Source organism: Urocitellus parryii, chromosome 4 (assembly GCF_045843805.1).
Source record: "Urocitellus parryii isolate mUroPar1 chromosome 4, mUroPar1.hap1, whole genome shotgun sequence".
In the NCBI taxonomy this organism is placed as follows: Eukaryota; Metazoa; Chordata; class Mammalia; order Rodentia; family Sciuridae; genus Urocitellus; species Urocitellus parryii.
In genome coordinates this window covers 162148281-162173954 of record NC_135534.1, presented here as the reverse complement: position 1 = coordinate 162173954, position 25674 = coordinate 162148281, and the positions used below count along the sequence as shown (strand labels likewise).

General features: G+C 34.3%; 1 protein-coding gene across 1 annotated transcript in view; it reads left to right on the top strand.

Annotated features, from left to right (window-relative positions):
* The window catches only part of Mllt3 (MLLT3 super elongation complex subunit), a 261484-nt gene that overhangs the window by 175922 nt on the left and 59888 nt on the right, over nt 1-25674 (top strand). The window contains exon 5 of the mRNA XM_026397584.2: nt 20359-21069. Coding sequence (XP_026253369.1) covers nt 20359-21069 — 711 coding nt within the window. The remainder of the gene's footprint in view (nt 1-20358; nt 21070-25674) is intronic.

The following is a 25674-nucleotide window of genomic DNA, read 5'->3' as shown; positions in this document are numbered from 1 at the left end:
AAGCTGACTGAAACAGAGATGGTATCAAGATACTTTTTAGAATGTGGTGAGGTTCAAGTCTACTCAGAATGTTGTAGGTCCTTGAACAGAGGACCAAATGGAGTGAATTTCAATAGATGGAGGCTCTTTCTTGGACACCTGATTTAGATGCCCTTCCCAGGGACTTAGTGTTACTTATTTACTTTATAATTTTTTTTTAATTTGGAAATAATATTAAACTTATAGAAAAGTTTCAAACATAATACAAAGACTCTTCTTTCCTGACCTACTCGAGAGGAAATTACCAACATGATGCTGCATTATCCATAAACACTTTAGTGTTTCTTTCTTATAAATATGGACCTTCTCTTGTATAACTATAATATACAGCCATCAAAGTAAGGAATTAGCATTAATGTATTGCTACACCCTCATTGTCAGATCCCACTCAAGTATTGCAGATTATTTCAGTAATGTCCTTTATTTTTATAGAAAAATTCCTAATGGCTAGATTCAGGTGATATATATTTAGCAGGAATATCACAGACATGGTGGTAGGCTCTTCATGTGGTACAGTCTCACATGATCATTATTTTTATTGTACCATTACTATTTTTTAAAATATCTTTATTTTGTTTTATTTACTTACTTTTTTATATGGTGCTAAGGACCGAACCCAGTACTTCACACATGTGAGGCAAGTGCAGTAACATTGAGCCACAACTCCAGCCCATACCATTACTATTGATGTTATCTTTAAATCTTGATTCACATGGCGTGTGCCAGGCTTCTCCATTGTTAAATTTCTTTGTTTTTATCTTTTTATCTTTGAGTATTTTATTGGGAAATACTTTTAAAAAATGCAATTATTCCACCATGCCTCAAACTTGTTTATTCTCATATTTATTATGTCATCATACACTTATTGGCACATATCTTTTCAATAGGTTATAATCCATTATAGTGATTGTTTATTTTCATACTTAAATTGTTTTGATTTGACCAGTGGAAGCCCCTTTAATCTAGTTTCTAGATCCACTCAACCATGTTCTTGTCAGTCTTTATATACTTTCTGTTTTCTACAAAAAGATGTTTCTGACCTATTTTGTACTGTTATTGTTCCAGCCCTATGTTCAGCTGTTTGTCCAATGGGTCACCCCTTTTTGGGGAAATCAGCCATAGTACAGCTGCTCCACCTCCCATTACACCCCTCCCTTCAAGGCTATCTACTTTGTTTGTCTCTACCTAATAGTTTTTATTTTTTTTTGGTTGAATTGTTCAGGAAGAAGAAGGGCACAATTTATTTGATTTAATGACTTCTGTTAGCTCTTTGTGAATGAGGACTATAACATATTTTGTGTGATACTTCCCAGTGTCCATTGTATAGTACACACTCAATAAATGTATGCATTTATTCAAAGTTAAGTACTTATTATGCACCTGTGTTAGCTTTTTGCCACTGGGACCAAAATACCTGATGTACACAAGTTTGAGGAGGGAAGGCTTATTTATTTGTTTATTTTTTAAATGGACACAATACCTTTATTTTTATTTATTTGTTTTTTTATGTGGTGCTGAGGATCAAACCCAGCGCTATACCACTGAGCCACAACCCCATCCCCAGAAAGGTTTATTTTGACTTACAGTTTCAGAGATTTCAGTCCATGGCCATCAGCTCCATTGTTCTGGGCCTGAGATAAGGCAGAATATCATGGTGGAGAAGAGCTGTTCAGCTCATGGGCAGCCAAGAAGCAGAGGGTGGGGGGCTGATGTTGTGGCTCAGTGGAATAGCACTTGCCTCACAAGTGTGAGGTACTGGGTTCAATCCCCAGCACTGCACAAAATAAATAAATAAAATAAAGGTATTATGTCCATCTACAACTAACAACAACAATAGAAAAAGGCAGAGAGGGTAGGGACAAGAAAATCCTTTGGGGGAATGACCCAAGTGACCTGCTTCCTTCAACTAGGCATCATCTCCTAAAATTTTGACCTCATCATAATGACATCAGATTGTTAATCCATTAGTGGATTATTTCATTGATGAGGTCAGAGCCCTCTTAATTCACTCCCCAAAATCTCTCCCTCTGAACATTGTTGCATTTTGGGACTGTTTGAGACGGTTTTTCATTGCTGTGACCAAAATACCTGACAAGAACACTTAGAGAAGGAAAAGTGTATTTGGGGCTTATGGTTTCAGAGGTCTCATTCCATAGACTGCTGACTCCTTTGTTCTGGGCTTCGTGTGAGGCAGCACATCATGGGGGTAAAGCCCAAGAGGGGAAAGCTACTCAGCTCATGGTGAAGTTCAGAAGCAGGGAATGGGGTGGGATGAGACCACAAGGAAGATGCATCCTTCCAGGGCATGCCCCAGTGACCTACCTCCTCCAGCCATATCCCACCAGTTACCACCCAGTCAGTCTGTTCAAACTATGACAGATGGATCAGGTTTAACTTTTACAGTTCAACTCTTTTACCTCTGAATATTCCTGCATTAACAGGAGCCTTTGGGGGACAACTGATATCCAAACTATTAACTGGGTACAAGTGAGACTTTGTACCCAAACCATAAAAATGGAGGACGCTTTGTACCCAAACCATAAAAATGCCTCTTAGGAAGGAACCTGTCACTATTGCGAGTGCTGGATGGATGCAATAGTGAATCCAATTTAAATAAATAGATAAATGTACACATTTTAAGGAAGCTTTCAAAGGAAAATTGTTCTTTGTGAAGGACAAAAATATTTTGTAAGGCATCTATCTCACTAAGTTTGTTCATTTGCATTAATATCTACTCAATAAAAAAGATTTTTATTTTGTAATTTTTTTTTAAGTAGTAGAGGTTGAACCTGGCCCTTGTGCATGCTAATCGGGACTTTGCACTTTTTTAAATATAGTTTTTATTGAAATGCAAGGACTAAATGTGTTACAGATTTTTCCTTTCTTGATAGTTTCTATTCTTGTATTAGGACAATTCTGTTTCCATATTCTTCCTATCTGAAGAATATGGTCTCATATAGCTAACCCTACTTTCAAGGGCAAAAATAGAAACAGATATGTTCTATTAGCTAATTCTGCTCTTTAGTTTGTTAGTTTATACATCTTTGTCCAAAGATACTTCCAGAGGGGGAAAAAATGATTTAACCTCAATATTTTTTCTCTTTATACTTTTGTTATTAAGTAATGGAATGCAGAAAAGATAAGATCAGTAACTTCTTACTATTAATAGAGTTAATCATTTGTTATTTAATTCTTGTGAATTAAATCACAATACATAGTATAGAATACATAATATAGAATCAGATTTCTCTTTTAGTGTTATTAAATTATTCCAATATCCATTCAGCACAAATGCGATTGTTTATTCTTAGTACCTACCTCATAGGACTCAAGATGATAGAGAAAATCTGTGCTTTGCTCATAGCATCTAATAGATAAGTATCCACTGTATTTGAATGTGTATTTTACTTATTAGATGATAAAATTCTAACACTAGGAATTTTGTTTTTTTTTAACATAAAACTGTTGTTATAATAGATACAATTAAGGATTCCTGAGTATTTCTGGGTTGAACATAGAAATCAGAGTTTATAATAAGCATTCAGGTCATACCAATGCTGTTTTATATTGTATACCTGTGAATGAAATTGCTGGGTCATAGGGCATTCACATATTTAGCTTTATATTATTTTATATACTGATAATTACAATTTAGAACCCCATTTTAGCATATGTAAAAAAGTCCTATTGCTTTGTTTTCTAATCAGACCTGGTTATATTATGTATGTTGGTGCTTAAAATTAGATCTTATCATCTTATTTTGCATTTCACTGATTATTAATGAGACTCGGCATATATTTCATTGGCCAGTCATGCTTCTTTCTCTCTGAAATGTTTGTCCATGTTCATTTTTTTTTAATTTGTTAGAGGTCTTTTTATTTTCTGGAGAAATGACCCCATTATTTCTTTTGTTTACTCTTGATGTCTTTTTCTAATTCCCCCAGTTACTTTTTAACTTTATGATATCTTATGATAGATGGAGTACTTAATGTTATTCAATCAGATTTTTTAATGGTTAATTTTTTTTTGGTGTGTGTCTCATTTAATGTTTTCCTATACCCCAAGGTCATATAGATATTTTCCTAGATTTTTTTTCTGTCATGCTTTAGAAGTTTTTTTTCTAACATTGAAATATTTTTAAACATATGGAATTGATTTTGTGAATACTATGAGGTAAGAGCCTAATTTAAATTTTTTCCTATATAGAAAAATGGTTCCAGCACATTTTATTTAGTTGTCTGTTTCCCCTAATAATCTATCTTGTCAGACATCAGATTTTCATGTTTATAAGTCTGTTGGGGGTAGATGTGTCCCTCTGTTCCATTGGTCAGTTTGCTAATGTTTTCAGCCATATCACAGTGTTCTAGTTATATTGTATCATAAGGAGGTTTTCTATTGGGCCTGGCAAGTTTTATTGTATCATTCTTTTTTCTTCATATAAATTTTAGAATAAATTTAATTTCTATGAAAAACTTTCAAAGTTTGAATTGAAAATTACATTGGATTTGTGGATGAGTGAGCACCCGTATCCATGAACCTAGTCTATCAGTTTATTTAGGGTTTCTTGAATGTTTTTAAAGTATTAAGGAATTTTTGATAAAAGTCTTTTTGTTTGTATGTTTTGTTTATACCTAAGTACTTCATATGTTTCATTGCTGTTATAATATTAAATGTTTCCTATTTGTTGCTTATGTGTAATATGTAGCTTATCTTAACATACTGATATTTTTTACTTCTAGACATCTTATTGAACATTAATTCTAGTAATTTTCTGTGCAGGCCCTTTTGTATTTCTGTGTGGACAAGCATATTGATGGGAATGATAATATTTGTCTTTTGCTTTTATTTTTTTCTGCCTTTTGTGGTCCTATGTTAGTAGGAACACCAGTAAAAATGATGCTTTTCATAATACAGGGACTAATTCTAATAATTTAGTATTTAGAATATTGTTTGCATGGGATTTTGGTAGCTATTCTTTGTCAGGATAAAGAATTGACTGTTTTTGATTTCTATTTTGGGGAGGATGTCAGTTTTGGTAAGCCCTATTTCCCAAAGAATTTACTGTGAAATTTGTTGGCATAAAATTACTAATGATATTCTTAACTATTATATCTATGCTATAATTGTCAGTATATTTCTTTTTTTCCTCCCTATAGTTTATTTGTAGTTTATTTTCTTTGTCTTAAACTTTCATAGACAGTTGTAAATTTTATTCATTCTTTTACTAGACTTTACTGATTATTTTATTAGTTTTATTTTTATATTAAGCTGTATAGACTTCCTTTTCACTCAAATTTCCTATGACATTGTCTCCCCAAATTTGCTAAACACCATTTTTAAAACACATAAGCATTAGATGCTAAAATTTTTCTTTCAAGTGCTGTTTTCATTATATGTTACAAGTATTATTAATGCATAGTATTTTCTTTATCATTCAATAAGATGAACTTGAAATTTGCCGTTTTAATGTTTTTTTCTTTATCCTATAAATTATTTAGAAGTGTGTCTTCATAATTCCAAGTATGTTGTTCATTTTTTAAATGCAAATAGATTTTGAATTTTAGCTCAATTGTATTACTATAATTTCTGAATTCATTTTTCTTCATCCTGAGGTAAATCCGTGGAAGTTTTTATGGAAAGTCTCCTCTTGGTAAACTCTCTTGATTTTTGTTAACCTATAGAAGTTTTGATTCTTGCCCCCAATATAAGAAATGATTTCTCTGGTTATACAGTTTCTAGGTTATTATCTATGTTCTTCTAGTAGTTTGAAAATCTTTCCTACTGTGAAATCTGGTGCCAGTTTGAGTCAGGGTGATGGTTGTATCTCTGGGAAGGGGGGCATATTTTGAATGTTTGCTTATTTCTGTGGTGTAATACTCTCATCATTTGATACCAGTAATGGCAGAGTTGAGAAGAACACACAATTATGAAGTATTTCCACCATCTTGATACAATACAGGTAAACACCTCAATCACACGGATCAGAAGATATTTTAAAGTGATTAGAAAGTGGTGAGATTTGATGATCTGTTATTTCTTTTAGTATTTCTCCATTTATAATTTTGTGTAATTTTAAAAGGAGTCTTGTTTAATTTATACATTACATTTTTACTTATACAGTGCTTTCATTGTTAAAAAACTGGCTAAAAAATTCCTGAAAATTGAACAGTTGTCTCTTGTCAGTTATCTATTTGCCAAGTTTAGCACATTGCTAGTTAGCTGTTCTTTTTTTTTAAGAGATAATCTTTTGTTATTACTGCTTTTATAACCATTTGTTTTTAGTGTTCTTCATTTTTATATAACAGATCTAGAAATAAATTCCTTATTTATTTATATATTATTATTTGTATATTGTATTTCTTTCTATGAATTCATGGCAATTATCATTTCTGGAAAATCCTTTGCCATTGTATTCCTGTATTTTTTCTTTGGGGTCTCTGATTATATACTTATTATTTTTATTCTTTTCTCCATATTTCTTAACAGTTTTTAAGGTTTCAATTTTCTTATATCTGTGCATTTTCTGGCAGCTTATTTACATCTGTCTTCTGTTAATTCTAATGAGCTGTATTCAGTTTGCCATTTTAATCCATTGAGATATTGATTGCAGCCGTGATTTGTTTTTCTATTTCTTAAAAGTTTTAGTTATTTCTTCTTTAATTACCTGGTCATTCTTATTAATTTCTGTTGGAGTCAGCTTTACATCACTGTGACAAAAAGACCTGATGAGAAAAACTTAGAGGAAGAAAACTTTATTTTGGCTCATGGTTTCAGAGGTTCAATCTCTAATCAACCAATTCTGTAGCCTGGGCCCAAGATAAGGCAGAACATCATGGTGAAAAGGCATGGCAGAGGAAAGCAGCTGGGGAAAAGGCAACCAGGAAAAGGGGGGTGGGGTGGGGAAGACAGAGACAGAAACAGAGAGAAAGTACATGCACTTGAATGCTCTGCTCACCAGGGACAAAATGCAAGCCCTAAAGCCATGCCCCCAGTGACCTATTTCCTTCAGTCACACTCTACCTGCCTATAGTTACCACCCAGTTAATCCATATCAGTGGATTAATTCACTGATTAGTTTATAGTTCTTATAATCTAATCATTTCACTTCTGAACATCCTTACATTGTCTCACATGTGAGCCTTAAGGGGATACCTCATATCTAAACTATAACATTCCACATCTGTTTCCCAAAAGCTCATGCTATTCTCACAGCGCAAAATACATTTAGTTAAATTCCAAGAGTCCTAGTAATCTTAAGAGTTCCAGCATTGCCAAAAAGTCTAAATCCAAAATCTCATATGAGACTCACGGCAAATTCTTACATGTTTTCTCTTGTAAAGATCAAAAACAAGTTGTATGTGTTTATATATACATATATGCACAGAGTAAACATTTTTATTCTGCAAGGGAGAAATAGGGCCTATTAAGAAGGGATGGGATCAAAGCAAGACTGAGATCCTGATGGACAGACAAATCCTGTAGCTCCATGTCCAGCATCCAAGGCACATGGCATTGTGATTTTCTTTCTAAAGGGCTGTATAGCTCTGCCCCTATGATGTTGCTAGTTAAGCCTACATGGCCTCTTTCTTGGTTTTCCTCTGCTGTTACTGTAGCTTTCTTCAGCAGACTTTCCATGTTACTAGCATCAGTTAATTTCAGGGGTCTTCATAGCAGCTTTGGCTTCCTTTGCACTTCTTCTTGCATTGCAGAAATTCTAACCCTGCTGTACTATGCCTGACTTCCCAGACATTTCTTTGAAATTTTGGTAGAAGCCTCCACAATCCCATAACGCCAACATCCTGCATTCCTGCAGAACCAGCCCCATGTGATTGACAACCAAGGTCTGCCACCATCTTGAGCAGTAGCCAAGCCTCTGGTGACCATGATTGTAGCAGCCTCTGAGTGCTTGAACAGCTGAGTGTGGTAAAACAACTTTGTAGGCCCCCATGTGCAAGCAGGCTGGCCTTGTAGTCTCTTTGTAAGGAATTTTAATCTTTATACCCTTAAGCCTTTAAATGAGTGTGGTCTTACAAATTCCTGAGATACCCTCAAGTCATACTTCTTACTTTTTCTGTAAAGTACTTAACATCTCTTCCGTTACTAAAATCTCTTGACAACCATACCTTCCTTAGCCACAGATATACTCACAATTTTCTGGCCAATCTGCATTTAAAAAAAAATATTTCCGTTCTGTTTTCTGCTCCTGATTATCAAAATAAGTTTGGTTACAAGCTACCTGCAGTATCCATGCTACTACCACATGTGTGCTGTGCTGCCTGGCAATTTCGTGTTCCAGGATAATTAGTCAATCTCTTTTAAATTTAGCCTCATAGACAGTCTTAGGACACAGGTAAAATGTAGACAATTTCTTTGCCAGAATGTAGCACAGATGCCTTCTAGTCCAAATCCAATAGAATCCTCCTTTTCTTCTGGAATCTCATGAACCCAGTCTACTATCTGCAGCTTTGTCAGCATTCTGATTTTCTGAGCTCCTACCAAAATTGCTCATTAAGCTTGGCTTACAATGTTCTAAGGCTTCTTCAACTTATATTCCTAAAGTTTTAAAGTTTCCACCCACAGACTAGCTCCAAAGATTTCTGAACCACATAGTCAGTTAGTCCCAGCAATGACCCCACTTCTTGAAACCAATTTTGTTTTAGTTACCTTTTATGTGACCAAAATACCCAACAAGATCAATTTAGAGGAAGAAAGGTTAATTTTGGTTCATGGTTTCAGAGGTTTAGCCTATGATCGGACAACTCCATAGCTCTAGGCTTAAGGTAAAGTAGAACATCATCACAGAAGTATGTGGCAGAGAAAACAGCAGAGGTTGAGCTCTGCTTACCATGGATAAAATATAAACCCCAAAGGAATTCTCCCATGGACCTCCTTCCTCTAGCCACACCCTACCTGCCTATAGTTACCACCCAGTTAATCCATATCAGTGGATCAGCTCACTGATTATCTTACAGCTCTCATAATCAAATCATTTCACTTCTGGACATTCTTGCATTGTCTCACATGTGAACTTTTGAGGATGCCTTATTTCCAAACTATAATAATTTTTTAAAATTCTTTTATTTGTAGGTGGACTCAATACCTTTATTTAATTTTTATGTGGTACTGGGGATCAAACTCAGTACCTCATGCATGCTAGGCGAGCGCTTTTCCTCTGAGCCATAACCTCAGCCCCTTGTAATAATTTCTTATTGCTTGTTTATTTTTTTGGATTCTAACATTTTTCCTTTATAGATTTCATATGCATGTGTTTTATGTTCTGCATCTGATGATTGTGTATCTGAGATCCTTACGGCCCTTTTACCTCAGATAGTAGTGACATATTTCTTTGTGTTCAGAGTTATCTTAAAAATGTGCATTCATACTTGTTTAGATGAACTTTGGGATCCTGAGGCCTGAGTTCAAGAGTATATTTCTCCAACATCAGATTTTTAAAGGCTGATCTTAGTTTCTGTGAAATGCTTCATTTTAGGTCTCCAAATATGCTGTAGGCTCCAGGTATGATCTTTAATAAGAGATCCATGAGAACATAGGCATGTATGTACCCTTTGGGGGAACCCTTTATTTCTTGCTTTATTATACTTCACAGTTTGCATTTTATATCCTTTTAAAAAAAATCTTTTACATAGTCTTAATTCTTGTAGTCTCCTATTTTTTAATAGGTTCAATAATGAAGAGGTTTTTTGGGGAGGTGGGTGGGTACTTATTCAGTACCTAGTTGTAGTGTTCTGAGAACTCCCAAAGGTCCACTAAATTAGGAGGGTTATTTTTTCTGAAACCATAGTGGGTCTAACAGTTTTGCCATATTCCTTTGTGTATGGTAGAGATGAATAAGTGTTGAGAGAAGGTGACAAGATAACATAACTATGATTATATTTTCCTTTTGTTCATTTGTGTCTTTCTTTGACCGCCCTGCCCCCATCCCACCCTACCTTTTGTGGTGCTATAGAATGAACCCAGGATCTTGGGTGTGTTAGGCTCTATCAGTGAGCTACATCTCTAACCCACTGGCTATTTATTAATATAATACATATATTGAATTTCTGTGTGTTGACTATTTATTGACTTTTCGTGCATTGTTCATTTTATACTTCCTACTACTCCATTGTGATTAGTAGTATACTAAGATTGACTGTTCTCTGTAACAATTACTTATCAAAACCTCATTCTGGGCTGGGGATGTGGCTCAAGCGGTAGCGCGCTCACCTGGCATGCGTGCGGCCCGGGTTCGATCCTCAGCACCACATACCAACAAAGATGTTGTGTCTGCCGAGAACTAAAAAATAAATATTAAAAAATTCTCTCTCTCTCTTTCTCTCTGTGTGTCTCTCTCTCTCTCTCTCTCTCTCTCTCTCTCTCTCTCTTTCAAAAAAAAAAAAACAAAAACCTCATTCTGAAAAATCTAGCTGCTACCCAAAAGGATGGCTGTAATGATCTAATTGATATATTTTAAAGCTTATTCAAGAAAACAGAAACTGTACAAAGCTAAATATACATAAACCTAGAAAGAGAAGTGATATAATTATTACTTTGAGTTTCTAGTTTCAAACCACAAAGGTAAACAGAATTTTGCTTGAAACTGCAGTCTTCTAAATATAACTTACTGTTAATTGTATTTAATTATAATTTAGAATTTCAACCATAGCAATTTCAGAGCATAGTATATAAATAGGAGGGTTTTAAGTGAGATTGAATTCATACAACATAGATGAAACCAGTCATCTGAGGAAGAAATTTAAAAATTTTTGCCTATTTGGATATTACTTGGTGAAATATTTAGTATATTTTTACCAATTGATGCTTTTTAGACTTCATATTTAAATGGAGATACAGAACTTAATATTTTTAATATTTAGGAAAACAATTTTTGGGCTTACTTTTAAATAAATGTCTCAGAAAATGAATATTTAACTACTATTTTAATTCACTTGTGAAGGAAAATGATATTTTTCATTTACAAATATTACATTTACACAATTCTATCATAGTACTTTTCTATATATGTTAATGGTATGAGTAAAATGTATAAAACTCAGAAGTGCAATTTAGTTATCAAGCTCCATCCATAGCTTAGTGCTTGATTATAGTTTTTCCATGAACAGTAAGATGACATAACCTTTAAATTTCTCAGAAGGAAGATCAAAATATTTTTAAAACATGGGAAGATAACTAGTCATATACTTGAATAGTTTTTATTTTTCTAGTGAAAATTTTTTTACAAAATATTTGAAGCCTAGCTAGGCATATGAAAGGGGAGAGGATATAAAAGTATATTTGGGAGCTTGAAGAAGTTTATATTAAATAATACCTGTACATTTTTATAACTTTTTAAAAATATATTTATTTTTTAGTTATAGTTGGATACAATACCTTTATTTTATTTATTTATATGTGGTACTGAGGATGGAACCCAGGGCCTTGCAAGTGCTAGATGAGCGCTCTACTACTGAGCCACAACCCCAGCCCCCATTGTTTTAAAAAAAGAATTAAGTGCAAAGGAAAGTGTTTAACAAAAAGCAAAAGTCCAATGCGCTAATCTTTAACTCCTTCCTACTTCCTAGAAAGAATCTCTTTAACTGTTGCTAAGTTCTAAGGTTATTGCAAAAGTTTCCAAACTATGAAGTTGCTATTTCTGCATGAGATTCTCACTCATTTGCTCCACCTCCTTTCCACTTAATTTAATACCATTTTAAATTTTTCTCCTGGATACTTTCATAATTTTCTCGATATTGAATATAGAACATGTTTTCTTATTTCACCAACATTGGGCAATGTCTCTCAGTTCTCAACTTTGTAAGTTCATTTTATCCTGATTTCTTTCCCTTTTCTGCTCCTTTTCCTATCTTCTATCTCTGTCATTTGAACACTTACTTCTACATTGTCAAGTTTGATAATGGTGTGTTATATAATTAAAAACGTTAAGTTTTAGGTGCTTATTATAGCAGCAGTAACATAGTAGAAACTGAAAGCATTTTCATAGTTCCTGCTATGTGCCTGGCTCATTATATATATTGTATGTACTATTTATAACAGGTTGAATATCTCTTTTCTGAAATGTTTGGAACTGGTAGTGTTTTGGAATTTTTCAATTTTTTAAAGTTTTGGAATATTTACATATACACAATGATGCATCTTTGGAACAACCCAATTCTAAGCATCAAGTTATTTATATTTCATGTGCATCATATATACATAGCTTGAGAATAATTTTATTCATCTAATGTACCTGTGTTTAGACTATGACCCATCACAATAGGTCAGCTGTAGAATTTTCCATTTGTGGCATCATAATAGTGCTCAAATTTTTTTCTCATGTCAATGTTCAAAATGTTTCAGAGTTGCATTTAGGATTTCAGATATTCAGTTCAACCTGTGTATACACATATATATACATGGGGTGCTTTCATATATATTAAAGTTATTTTATTATCAGTGTGACCTTGGTGGTATAAATACTCTTATGGTAATATTATGGTTTCCACTTTATAGACAAGAAAATTTAAATTATTTAGCAGGTTGAATGTATTAATTTCTAAAAGTTAAAAGTCACTAAGCATGGCTAGGTAAAATGTTTATTCTCAGCTAATATATTTACAGTTACCATGTTTTCTTTCTTGTACAGTTGTTTCCTTTTGTGAATCTAAATGTTGTTGTTTTTCTTTATTACCACCTTAGTTTTGTGCTAAATTTCTCAAAAAACCTTTCTTTCCAGTCACCTCCTGTAGGGCCCTTTATAGAACCCTTCAGTTTTCTTATCAGTAATTTCTCTACCTCACTTTTTTTCAGAGGTGACTGTTTAGTGTTTGTTTTGAGTACTAGAAGTTTTTTTTTTTTAATTTTAAATTATGTAATATATTAGATTTTTACATTGATTTCAAAAACATTTAATTGTGAAATTAGACATAATGCAGTTTTCTGATACCCTTTGAAATGAGTGGAAATATCTGTGTTCTGCCAGGTCATTGTAGGAGGAATTGATTTTTCTAACATCGAGTACATCCTTTGGGCACAACTCACTAAATCTATCAATTTTAAATAAAATATTTATTTGATAACAATAGCTTAAAATGTAATCAACTTGAAACAAAATAATTTCAAAATAAATTTTTTGCCACCTATTCCTACCCTAAATAACATATTCTGTTGGAACTCAGTAGAACTTCATTTGCATAGTTCTGCCTGGACGTCTTGTTAGCCTTGTAAAGTCACTTAGTCCCTTTGTGCTCATCCTTTGTTTTATCTCACACTTAGGTTATACTGGCAACACTTGAAAGCTGTTGTTGTTGTTGTTGTTGTTGTTATTGTTTTTGGCCTTGGGGATTGAACCTAGGGCATTATGCATGTGAGGCAAGCACTCTACCAACTGAGCTATATCCCTAGCACTGAAAGCTGGTTTTGAGAACAATTAACTTAAAGAGTCCATAAAATACAGTGGTCCAGACTAGGGCATTGGAGTCAGGCTACCATGAGTTCAATGTATCTTTGGACAGACACATTGGTGTCTGTTCTTCAGTTTCTGTGTTTGTAAAATGGGGATAATAGTAGCTAATTCACAAATTATAAAACTCTACGTAGTATTTGTACTAGTAAACATTCAGTAAGCTGTTACTTCTTCCAGTCTCCCATCACCAATCCAGTGGTTTCTACTCAGTCTAGCCCCTCTACTACACTTGACCATCCTAGAGTGAAGCGTTCATTTTAGTTTCCTTTTTAAAGTCCTCAAGCAGGTATCCTTTGTTTCTCAGATGTAATTGCTCTTTGTAACTGTTATTGAGGCCAGTCTGTCCAAATAAAGAATTAGAAGAACTCATGGCAGTAATACAATGATGGAATTGAAGCATAATGTTGGTGAAATTTGTTTCTTTTAAAGATTTTTTCGTTATATTTGATATCATAATGTTGGCATATTTTGTGGATTTTTTTTTCTAGTTTCTCAGGGAAAGTGAGTACTAAGTCTCTTTTCCTTTTTAAATAATGAATGTAGTAGGGGCTTTAAATCTTCCTTTGAGGACATGTTTTCTATGCCGCTAAACTGCTTTTTATATTAAGTGCTCTTTTCATTGTTCTCTTTTTGTTTTTATTTTTTGTATTTCATTAGAATATGATCAATCATTATAATCTATTCAAACATTTTAAAAGGGTATTTTAAAGTTTATAATACCTCATGATTGATTTTTGTTATTCTATGGACTCATATAAAATTATGTGTTTTCTTCAAGGGATAGAAAGTTTTTTACATAATTATTAAATCAGTTGGGGGTTACTTTAGTTCATTTTATTAAGCCCATAATCATTTTATTAGATCTGTCCATTTATGCCAAAATGTGTTGATTTCTTGTTTAACAATTAAATATACTTCAAGGTTTTCTTAAATATTAAAAATATCTTTTGCCTTATGTAACTTAGCTTCTTACATGGTTTTTGCTGCTTGGGGCTTTTAACTTTGAAGTCCACATTGTTTGATATTAATATAGCACTTGTGCTTTCTTTGGGGGAACGTTCTTTATTAGTTTTTATTTTAAGGTAATATCTCACTAATTGGTTAGAGCCTCACCAAATTGCCAAGGCTGGCCTCAAACTTGCAAGCTGCTGGGATTATAAGCATGTGTCACCACACCCAGCCAACTAGTATTTCTAGGCTCATTTCTTTATTTTAAACTTTTCTCAAACTTGCGTCTCTTGTAAAAACAATTTGTAAGTGACCCTTGTCTTTTTAGATCTGACACTATCTTCCAGTGGCAGAATCTAGCTCTTTCATTTTTATTGAGTGACACTTCTTTTTGTTACTATCTTTTTACCTTGTTCATTAATAGTGATAATTATATACTTATATAATTGTTAGTAATTACATTTGACTTTTGGATTTTTCTTAATTCTGCTATATTTTCAAATCTATAACCACTTCCCATCCCCTTCTCACCTTTTTTGAGATATAGTCTCACTATGTGGCCCAGGCTGTCCTCTAAACTCCAAGGCTCAAGAGACCCTCCAAGATTGAACCTTTGGTATATCTGTGACTGCATCTCCTGCCTGGCTTTCCATTTTCCCTTTGTTGATATGACAGTTCTTCTGAACCTTTCTATTTCCTTATTGGCTACATTCCCTTTTGAATGTCCATAATTCAGATTTTTCTCACTGTAACATGAAAAAATATATGAGCATTTTCTTAATCTTGACAATACTCTGCCTTTCCTAATTGTAGGTCCAGATTTCTTCTAGACTTTTCTGTCAGGAATTCATATTGGTCACTTATGTTACGTATACACATAGTTTATTATTCATTTAGATTTAATTCATGAAGAGCACGTGATACATTACACTCCATTTCTTTCCCTTTCATCTTTCCATACATAAAGTATTTATTTTCTAATTTGATTTTCATTTGGTTAGAATCCCTTCTCTAGTCCCTTTCTTAGATGCGGCAGGGGGATTGTGCTCCTTGAATTGTTAAGTGCTGACAGATAGTTCACATCAGGTGCAGGATGTTTGGGTTGTACAGTAGTTCTCCCTTACCCGTGGTTTTTCTTTCCATGGTTTCAAGTATGTGATCAATGATGGAAGAAAAGTATCAGATGGAAAATTCCCCAAACAAACCATTCATAACTTCTAAATAGCTTTTATTACAATATATTGCATAATTGTTCTATTTTTATTATGTAATTGTCATGATTTCTCTTACTGTGCTTAATTTATAAAATAAACTTTATCATAGGTACATATGTATAGGAGAAAACATTGTGTGTGTAGGGTTCAGTTTTATCCAGGCATCTCCTGGGAGTCTTGGAAGATAGCTCCTGAGGGTGAGAGGGATTACTGCTCTTCTTTTTCTCACAGTCATCCAGATGTTGTGTTACTTTGTTTTAGAATCTTGTGTTACAAATGAAAAAATCCAATGTTAATTTGAGTCTGTTTCTTTTGAGTAATTATTGTTCCTTGTAACATGTCACTTTTCTTTTTATCCTTAAAGTTCAGCAGTTTTAGTGTACTGTTCTGGATGTGTGGTTTATGACTAGTCTTGTCTACATTTTGAAGAACCCTATGGGTTGCACTTCAGTCAGATCTTTAGTTTGTAGAAACTTCTTCCACATCAGCCTTCACGATTGCCTCTTCTGTCTTTTCTGTTTCCTTCTTCTGTAGACACCTCTGAAATGCTTGCAGTGACTGGTATGTTAGGTTGCCTCCAACTGTTCTTCAGACCTCCATTATTTTGCCATTGTTTTCAGTGCTTGTATTTTTGCTTTTTTTCCTAGAATTTATTTCTCATATTCTGTTTGATTCTTCATAAGTAATCATACTGTTTTTGACATCAGTATTTAATCTGTCTCTTCCAGAAGATTCATGAGGTATGTGTTCATTCTTATTTTTTGCTACCCTGAGACTTATTACTTATGTTATTTATATTTATATGAGACTTGTTATTTATATGTGTAGGGGCTCAGGTTGAACTGGTAGGAGACCTTAGGTGTTGTAATGTATAAACCAGAGAGGTGTGGGCATCTCAGCCTGCACTGTAGCAGCAGGCATATTGCCTTATTCCTATCTGCATACCAGGGAATGCTTCGCCTTCTTTCTGGTCTCATTCCCCATCCCCAGGAGTAGAGCCCCTCTCCCTCCTATTGAGTGCCTTTGGATCTAGCTTGGAGCCTTTGCTGATGAAGCCCGGTACCACCAGCTTTTTCTCTTAGGATATCCATAACCCCACAGCACATTCTTCAAGCCCCACTGCCTCTTGCTCCAGAGCTGACTGGTTTAAGAGAGGGTTGGATTTGTGGTTGAAATGGAAGAGGTAAATCAAATTCAAGGTTTTTCCCACCTATAATTCTGAGCATTTATACCTTGTTCATAGCTTCACATGGTATATCTTTGCTCTGTGTCATTTGACATGTTTTTAATGACACAACAGAAGAGACTTTTATTTTGGAAGCTGCAGTTTGACCATCACAGTTTTGCTTATCCCTACATAGGGATAAACTCTTGGACTATATGTCAGTTTTTAGGCAGTATCCTTTTAAAACGCAGTTCATTCTTTTAAGAGAATTATTAATTCTGAAAAATAAAACTTTGAGGTATATGTGTCTGTATGCAAATTTCATTGAACAAAATGTGATCGATTTGAAAATCTTCCACAATGCAGAAACCAGTTAAAGTCGGACAGAGAGGAAGGAAACAGGAGTTGAATCAGCTTTGAGTTACCAGTGGGAAGAAGACACAGAGATAACATGGAAATTGAAAAGCCACATATAATCAAAAACCTTACTTTGGCCAGTAGTTACCACCTCTTCTTTTCTTAAGCTATCTATAAGAGTGCTGACAACTAGTATTAGAAAAGATTATACTTTGAAGAGACCTGTTGTTTGAAATTGAAATAAGGACTTTCAGTAGACATGAATGAATGAAAGAAAATACTATATCTTATATTCACAGATTGTAAAGTTAGTGCAAATATATGGGTATTTATATTTAAAAAGTCATTTGCCTTAAATATTTGAGATTTGAATTATGCAGACATGTTCTCTTTTGTTGGATTGCTTGATGTTCAGTTTGTCCTAATCAGCCTCAGGCAAAGGGAATTTGAATTATACAACATGTGTAAACTTCACATTGAATGGTAATTAGTCTGTGATGCTTAGTGGCACTTAATATTGAGGTTAATGGTTCAATAAAACTTTTAAAAAGCCACTGACTAGATTGTGTGTGTTTGTGTGTGTGTGTGTGTGTGTGTGTGTGTGTGTGTGAGAGAGAGAGAGAGAGAGAGAGAGAGAGAGAGAGAGAGAATATGAATATGTTTGGGAGATGTGTGTGTGTGTGTGTGTGTGTAATCAGTGCAAGTTTTTATTCTGTGTCAGAAACAATTTAATGCCTGACTATATATTTAAGCAACTGTTTCATATTTATTACATGTATGAATATGGAATCTGGTGGCATATATTTGAACTTTGTCATTTATCACAGACCCAGGCCAAAGGAAATGCTGTTTTATATAATAGAAACCATTCTCTCTCCTTTTTGTTATTTTTAAATTTTTATTTGTCTAGCACATTGTTATGGAATACATTTGTCCTCTTGACTTTGAATTCTTTTTTTAGCTTAAAGAAAGCTTTTTGAGGTAGGAATTACAAAAGGAGAAGGAATAAGAAGGGTTGGGCCACTTGCTTGTACCGCTATTTGTTGAGTGGGTGAAAAGGTAGCACTAAGTACCTTGACCTACAGAGAATAAAAAGTTTTAAGAACTTGTATTTCTCGAGTTTTGTATATGCATGTGATTAAGAAAAGAACTTAGAATTTCTGTGACATAATAATCTGTTTCATATACCACTATGTACCTTGTGTTAAGAATTTCAGCTTGTTCTGAAGAAAGGCTTTTAAAATATATCAAGGAAAGACCCCTGAATAAGTTTTGTTTTGTTTTCCTGGTGCTGAAATATTACTATTTTTAATGCTTAACATTAGAAATATGTTGATAGTTTACAAATAGTGTATTTTCAGAAGTTACATTTATAAAAATATGTGTTATACTCCACATAGGTTGAATATTAAATAGCAGTGCTTGGTGTGTTAGAGCCATAATTAGACTCCTGATTGCAAATTGCCAAAATTTAGAGTCAACAAGCCAATTAAAAAAAAAAAAAAAACCTCAAGGCTATTAGATTTCAAAACGTTCTTCCTTAATTTAGTTTGTCCATTATACTTTATTTTAATTATTCATAGTATTGCTTAACATGCCAGGAAATGTCATAACAGAATTTATAAAATAATGCAGCTTCAGTAATATGAATTCTATCTTTAGCATTCTGTTTTTAAATCTCAGATTAAGATGTTTTGTAACGAATTGTCACTTTTGATCAATAAGAGCAAGATTTCACTTTAGTAACTTTACCATTTTATAATTTTGAAGCAAAAATGCTCATTTGAGAAAACAAGTGAAATAATTTGGCATATGTCATTTTGTTGTTGATCAAATTAGACCAAAAAATGTAAGAAACAAAAAATACATATTCCCACTAGGAGCAATAATTTCTCGTTTCCCCATAGACTGAGTAAGTATTAGATTGTTCATTTCAGTGAAAAGTGTATGCCCTACCTATTGACTTTCTTGTGTCATCCTAGATATTAAGGGGTATAGGGTTAGTTTGCCTATCATGAGGCTTAAGTGGGTAATTTAGAGATAAAAAATAATAAGCCTGAAGATGTAAATTCCAGTTGAAAATCTGGACATTTATTTGTCTTTGGTTCCATTAGGAGGTGGAAGTAAGCAAGAAAGCGCTCTTCTTTTAGTATTGGTGTGGATTTTTGCATGTCCAGGATCTACTTCTGTTTCTTATTATTACTATTAATGATAGAGGTTCACATATAGGGTAAGTATGGCCTGAGAATTTTGTTCCTACAGAAAGAATATATAGAGGTTACACACCTTAAGTTGTTTATATTAGTATATATTATATTAGTATTGCTGACATTTAAAGTGAAGTAGGAGCAATTAACTCTTCCAAGTAATTGATAAAATCTTCAGTCCATTTGATGGTTAAGTTAAATCTTTGTTAGACTCCTTTTTTTTCACCCTTATGGGTGGGAGACATATTCCTTAATTGATAGATCTTTGGACAGCGTAAAAATAATAGTTTTTATCTGAAATTGAGAATCATTTTCTTTTTGAGTGCTTGTGATTCTTGACATTGCAAAGTCGTTTACAGACTGGCGTCACTGTGTGTAGCTCGATGCAGCTCCCCGAATGAAGTCAGCGCTTCACTCCCTTGCTGTTTAGTTTATTCTGGTCCTTGGTCTCTAAGTACCATTTCATTCTTCTCTTTCTAGTAATTATTTCCTATCCTCCAGGACCTAATTTAATATTACTTTTCTATGAACTTCTGAATTATTCTTCTTCTCATGCCCAAAAGAATTAAATATCCCTTTCTTTTGGTTGTCATAGCAGTTAAAAGGTGGGTCTTCCAACAACTGTCAATCATAGTTATTGAGAGTGAGGGCCATGTGTTATCCATCTTTGTATCTTCTAGGAGAGCGTGTAGTTAACATTTGTGAATTGAAATGTTTTAAAACTATGCTTTCAATGATTAAGAAAACAGCTTGCCTCATTAAATTCTTTGATCATGGTAACCTTTTCTCCCTATGTTTCTCACATACACTGTTCCCACCTGTTATACTGTGGTGGTTGGAGTATATTAAAATATTTTTTAGGAATCAAAGAAGGATCTCCTTGTGTATATCAAATTCAAGGAAATTGGCTTTTGACTCTTTATTGCCGTTCAGTTTTAAGAGTTTGATTTTCTTCTCCCCTTTCTGCAGGACCCTAATAGGAGTATTCATACCAGCAGCAGCAGCAGCAGCAGCAGTAGCAGCAGCAGCAGCAGCAGCAGCAGCAGTAGTAGTAGCAGTAGCAGCAGCAGCAGCAGTAGCAGCAGCAGCAGCAGCAGCAGTAGCAGCAGCAGCAGCAGTAGTACCAGTTTTTCAAAGCCTCACAAATTAATGAAGGAGCACAAGGAAAAACCTTCTAAAGACTCCAGAGAACATAAAAGTGCCTTCAAAGAACCTTCCAGGGATCACAACAAATCTTCCAAAGAATCCTCTAAGAAACCCAAAGAAAATAAACCACTGAAAGAAGAGAAAATAGTTCCTAAGATGGCCTTCAAGGAACCTAAACCCATGTCAAAAGAGCCAAAACCTGACAGTAACTTACTCACCATCACCAGTGGACAGCAAGATAAGAAGGCTCCTAGTAAGAGGCCCCCCATTTCAGATTCTGAAGAACTCTCAGCCAAAAAAAGGAAAAAGAGTAGCTCAGAGGCTTTATTTAAAAGTTTTTCTAGTGCACCACCACTGATACTCACTTGTTCTGCTGACAAAAAACAGATAAAAGATAAATCTCACGTCAAGATGGGAAAAGTCAAAATTGAAAGTGAGGCATCAGAGAAGAAGAAGTCAGCGTTACCGCCATTCGATGACATCGTGGATCCCAACGATTCAGACGTGGAGGAGAATATGTCCTCTAAATCTGACGTGAGTAGCCTCCCTGGTGTTTCTCCTTTTTTTGGGTAGTTTTCAGGTTTTTATTTCAAATGCTTTTGTGAGAAGGAACGAGGGAAGAAAATGAATGCTAAACCCTGCAGAGGTAGCATGGAGATAGGGGTGGTCGAGAATTGAATTTCCGTAACGAATGGGAAGGAGGAAATGGAATCATTAAGGCATCTGGAGAATTTTTTTAGACTATGATATTAGTTGTTAAATGAAAGATATATTCTAGAGTGTAATAATGGATTATTTGCATAGCAACAGAAAATTTCAGTGCTCATGAATGTTGGTAACTATGCTTTTTTATTATTGTTGATTTAGGAAATGAAAGGAATACAATAAAACCTGACAACAAGGGAAAATAAATTTAAAAGAGAAACCTAAAAAAACTGGGGTGGGTGGTATGGCTGTAATATTGATTTTTGAATCATTGTAATGAAATAATTTGTTTATATAATGGAAAATGGCAGTAGTATTTTTTAATAGTTTTATTGAGGCAAAGTTGATGTACCAATATACTATGCATATTTAAAACATATAATCTGAAAAGTTTTGATATTTGTATGTACTTGTAAAACCATTTTCATTGTGAAAACGAAGTAATTTTTTCTTCTTTGTATAGCCACTGATTTGGAAAGGGGCTGTTATGTGTGGGATCTTCATTGTGTTTTCTATCGGCAGGATTATCCTCTGTGGGTACCTACAGGAGTGTCTGATCATCTAATACTTCCAGAGAATGTTATTTGATGTTGGGATTTAAGCTTATAATTACAGATTTTCAGAGCTGGAAGGGATTTTCAGGTTATCTATTCTAACCTCTTACCAGTGTAAGAAATCTTATACCTCTGGTGACACAGCTGGTAATCAGAAGGTATTTGATTCTATTTCTGAAAAACAAACATCACTTACAATGAAGTTATCTGCTCCTCACTTTTCCTTTCTCTGATTTTAGTCTTCTCGAGTTACTTTTCAGTGACTGTTGTTCCCCCGAAACTCCTTTATTTGGCTTATTAGTATTTCTAAACTATGGTCAAACCAGATGTCTAGCTAAAGATCGCTGGCAATTTTAGAATACTTTTCTTTCTCTTCCATGAAGTTGCCTATAGATGGCCCTAGTTTAAATGGTAGCAAGGTGTAGGAAGCCTTTCCCTGTCTTGGGTTTGCACTGTTCTGGGTAAAAAAGCAGTTGGAATCAGAATGTGGTAACAGTACCAAACCCCAGGAATACAGAAACCACTTTCTTTCACCCTACTCTTTGTGGCAATTTCAAACTTATGATAGAAGATCAAGTTAGGAGCAGAATGGCACAGAAAATACTGGAGCGTTGAATAATTTGTTCTTCCAGTGTTTAGTATTGGCTTAATAGTTATTGTCTGTAAGAGTCAAATGGGTTTGTTGCTGTATCTCAGGTATCTATTTTCCCTTATGTGTTCCTACCTTGATGCCTCTTCTTTAAGGCTTGCTTGTAGTGGGATGTTACTTGGCACTGTTGTTTATGTTTGACTATTGTTTCAGATCACCCTGCATTTCTATTAGGGTGTGACTAATCTACCAAAATTGTTGAGTTTAGCAACTTTGTCTTTCTATATTCTGACATATTGTGATTCATCTAGAATAAAGGTTTTCAAATTGTGAGCTGTGAGTCACTGGTGTGAGCTATGAAATCAATTTAGCATGTCTTCATCAGCTTTTTAAAAATCAGAATACATTGTAATTAGTATGAGTAAGTGATGGTTTGTGAAATTTTTATCTCAGAGAGGGTGTGTGTGTTTTTTACAGTGGTCAAAACTTTGTAAGGCACATATTTTAGAACATTTACTTACTTGTGAATAGACCAAATTGCATTCATAAAGCACTACTGAATGTTCTTTCTACATGAAACTATCACAGATGGTCTTCCTCCTTAGGTAATTTTGTTTATTCTCTCTCTGGGTTTGTTTGTTTCTTTGTTTGTTTTGTTGTTGTTTCTTGTTCCTTCTCTCTTGTATATTTTTTATAAAGTATAGCTTTCTTTTCATAAAATTCTTTCTCGGTATATTTAACCAAAGCAATACCTTCAAAAATCTCTGGAACTAAAAGTTAGAATTATAATTCCTTACAGTATGTAGTAAATTTTTCAAAGTGATGTATGACATGGTAGAGCTACAAATCCAGCTATTACAACAGGAGTTTTGTAATGTTTTCTGCATAGCATAGTAGAGGAATCATCTAAAGACTTTTTGAGTATGGTTTAGGTATGAAACCCAAGAACTATATTTCCTTTAGTTTTCTGGTAATAAATGTCTTTATGGTTGCTGCTTATGGTTTAATTTCTTAAACACAGATGGTATAACAGAGAGAATAGGTTAAGGTGGTGGGGTGTTTGCCATGTGTCCACAACCTTGCTATGCACAAAGTGGGGCAGGAGAGAAGCTGAAATTCCACTTATCCAGTGGTGAGGATAGCCTGTTTGGACTGTCTCCTACCCGTGGGCAGAGCACAAGGAACAGCAGGCAACTGCCATCAATAACAGAGCAGCATAGAGCCTCCCTTGGCAAGTAACTGATTTGTGTCATGGGGCAGGACCAGTGTCAGGGGCCCATTGTTCTGGGTGTGAGCATGATGATCTCTAGGTGATTAGATGGCCATATTTCTCTAAAGTTATGAACAGCTTCATTTTTTGATTTTGAGCCAGATTTATGTTCATTTGTGGGGCTTTGAGTTGGCTGCTAATCTTAGATATGGCAGGCATAGATCATGGATTCTGGAAACAACCAAGCAAATAAAGGATACAAAAGAAATCAGAAGAATGTAAGAATGAGGAAGACTTGGGGAAGTGACTTTCACCTGGTTTGTCCATGAAGAAAATACCTTGATCCTGATTTGTTGAAATTAAAAGGATGAATATTTTATTTTATTTTAATTAGATGTTATTTGCAGTGCTAGGAATTGAACATAGGGCTTTGTGCATGCTAGGCATGCGCTTTATCATTAAGCTATATCCCTAGCCCCAAAGAATTAAAGAAACTTCTCCATAATCAGGTTTGATGCAGGTTTTATATAAAAATAAGAATCAGTATTATTAAGTTACATTAAGGAGTATAGCTTATTGATTCAAATAGTTTTTTTGTGTGTGTGTGGTCCTGGGGGTTGAACCTAGGGCCTTGTGCATGCAAGGCAAGTACTCTACCAACTGAGCTATATCCCAAGCCCTCGAATAGGTCATTTTGATCAGATTTTTTTAATATTTATTTTTTAGTCATAGGTGGATACAATATTTTATTTTTATGTGGTGCTAAGGATCAAACCTAGTGCCTCATGCATGCTAGGCGAGCGCTCTACCTCTGAGCCACAACCCCAGCCCCGAATTTTGATCAGATTTTTATATTCTTCATGTATGGGAAAGAGAAAAGATGATAGACACCCATGATTTATGTACTGTGTATTTTTGGAAGGTTCATGTATTGGTTGAGAGATGGTTGGTGGGTAGATAGGGAATTAGGAGTCTGCAAGCTGGAGTCAGGCTGTGTTTTAAATCCCACTGCCACCAGTCATCTTGGGCAAACATTTAACTTCCTTGGTTTAGTTTCATTTTTATAAAGTAGAGATCATTATTAGGACCTATATTGTAAAATTATTGTGAAAAATTAATCTATCAATCTGGATAAAGCAGTTAACAAACTAATAAAACATCTGTTATTATTGTTATGTGTGACTTGGCTTCTGGGAATCTTTTATGACCTGTAGCTTTGAAGGAGATTTTATGATATTCAAATATACTGTAGAACTCTAGTGTCCTTTTTCAAGCACTTTAAGTATATGTGTGGTGGGGGCGGGGGGGATACTTGGAGGGTATAACTTCTCTGCATTCTTTCTGAGGGAGGTATGGTGACCTCCATATGCACATTACATGGTCACTGGAAAAATACAGGACAGAGTCTGAGTTATAAACCAAAAGTGAAGCCAAAATTTCCCAAGATTTCATTTCATTAAAATGAGATAAGGACTATCACAATTAACGCTGCTTTGGGTAGGCACTTGGTAGTTTTCTTTTTTTTTTTTATTATAGTTGCTATTAAAAGAAAACATCCTCAGAAATAATTTGAGTTACTGTTAGTATAACCGAAGAAGAGTAATTTTTAAATGCTTGTGATTCTTGAAATGTTTCTCATCTTACAAAAAATCCCTGATATTGTCACATGAACGTTTGTCAGTAATTTTCCCTACAAAAGAATTTGGGTGGGGAGAGAATAAGGTAGGGAGGCAGGAGGCCTGTTTTATGGTGGGTGAACATTCAGTAAATACTGAAAGCATGGTAAGGGAATGTTTTTGTTGAGAATATTTTACATTTAAGAACATTGGTAATTCCCAGTAGGGTGAAGCAGTTTTTGGTTTAGGAGTTTGTTGTTTTGGAGATATAAATGTCTAAAATACTTACAGGTTAGTAAAAAAGTGACTTACTGGTGATTCACACTAACTAGCACCAGGAAAGGGCAAGCATCTGAGTTTATCAGTATTAAGTAAAAGTTTATAATTGGGATTTTTATTTAGCTCTTTGTAGTTTAATTGATAATAAAGAAGAACCCAAATATCTTTCACTCCTTCTGTAATTCC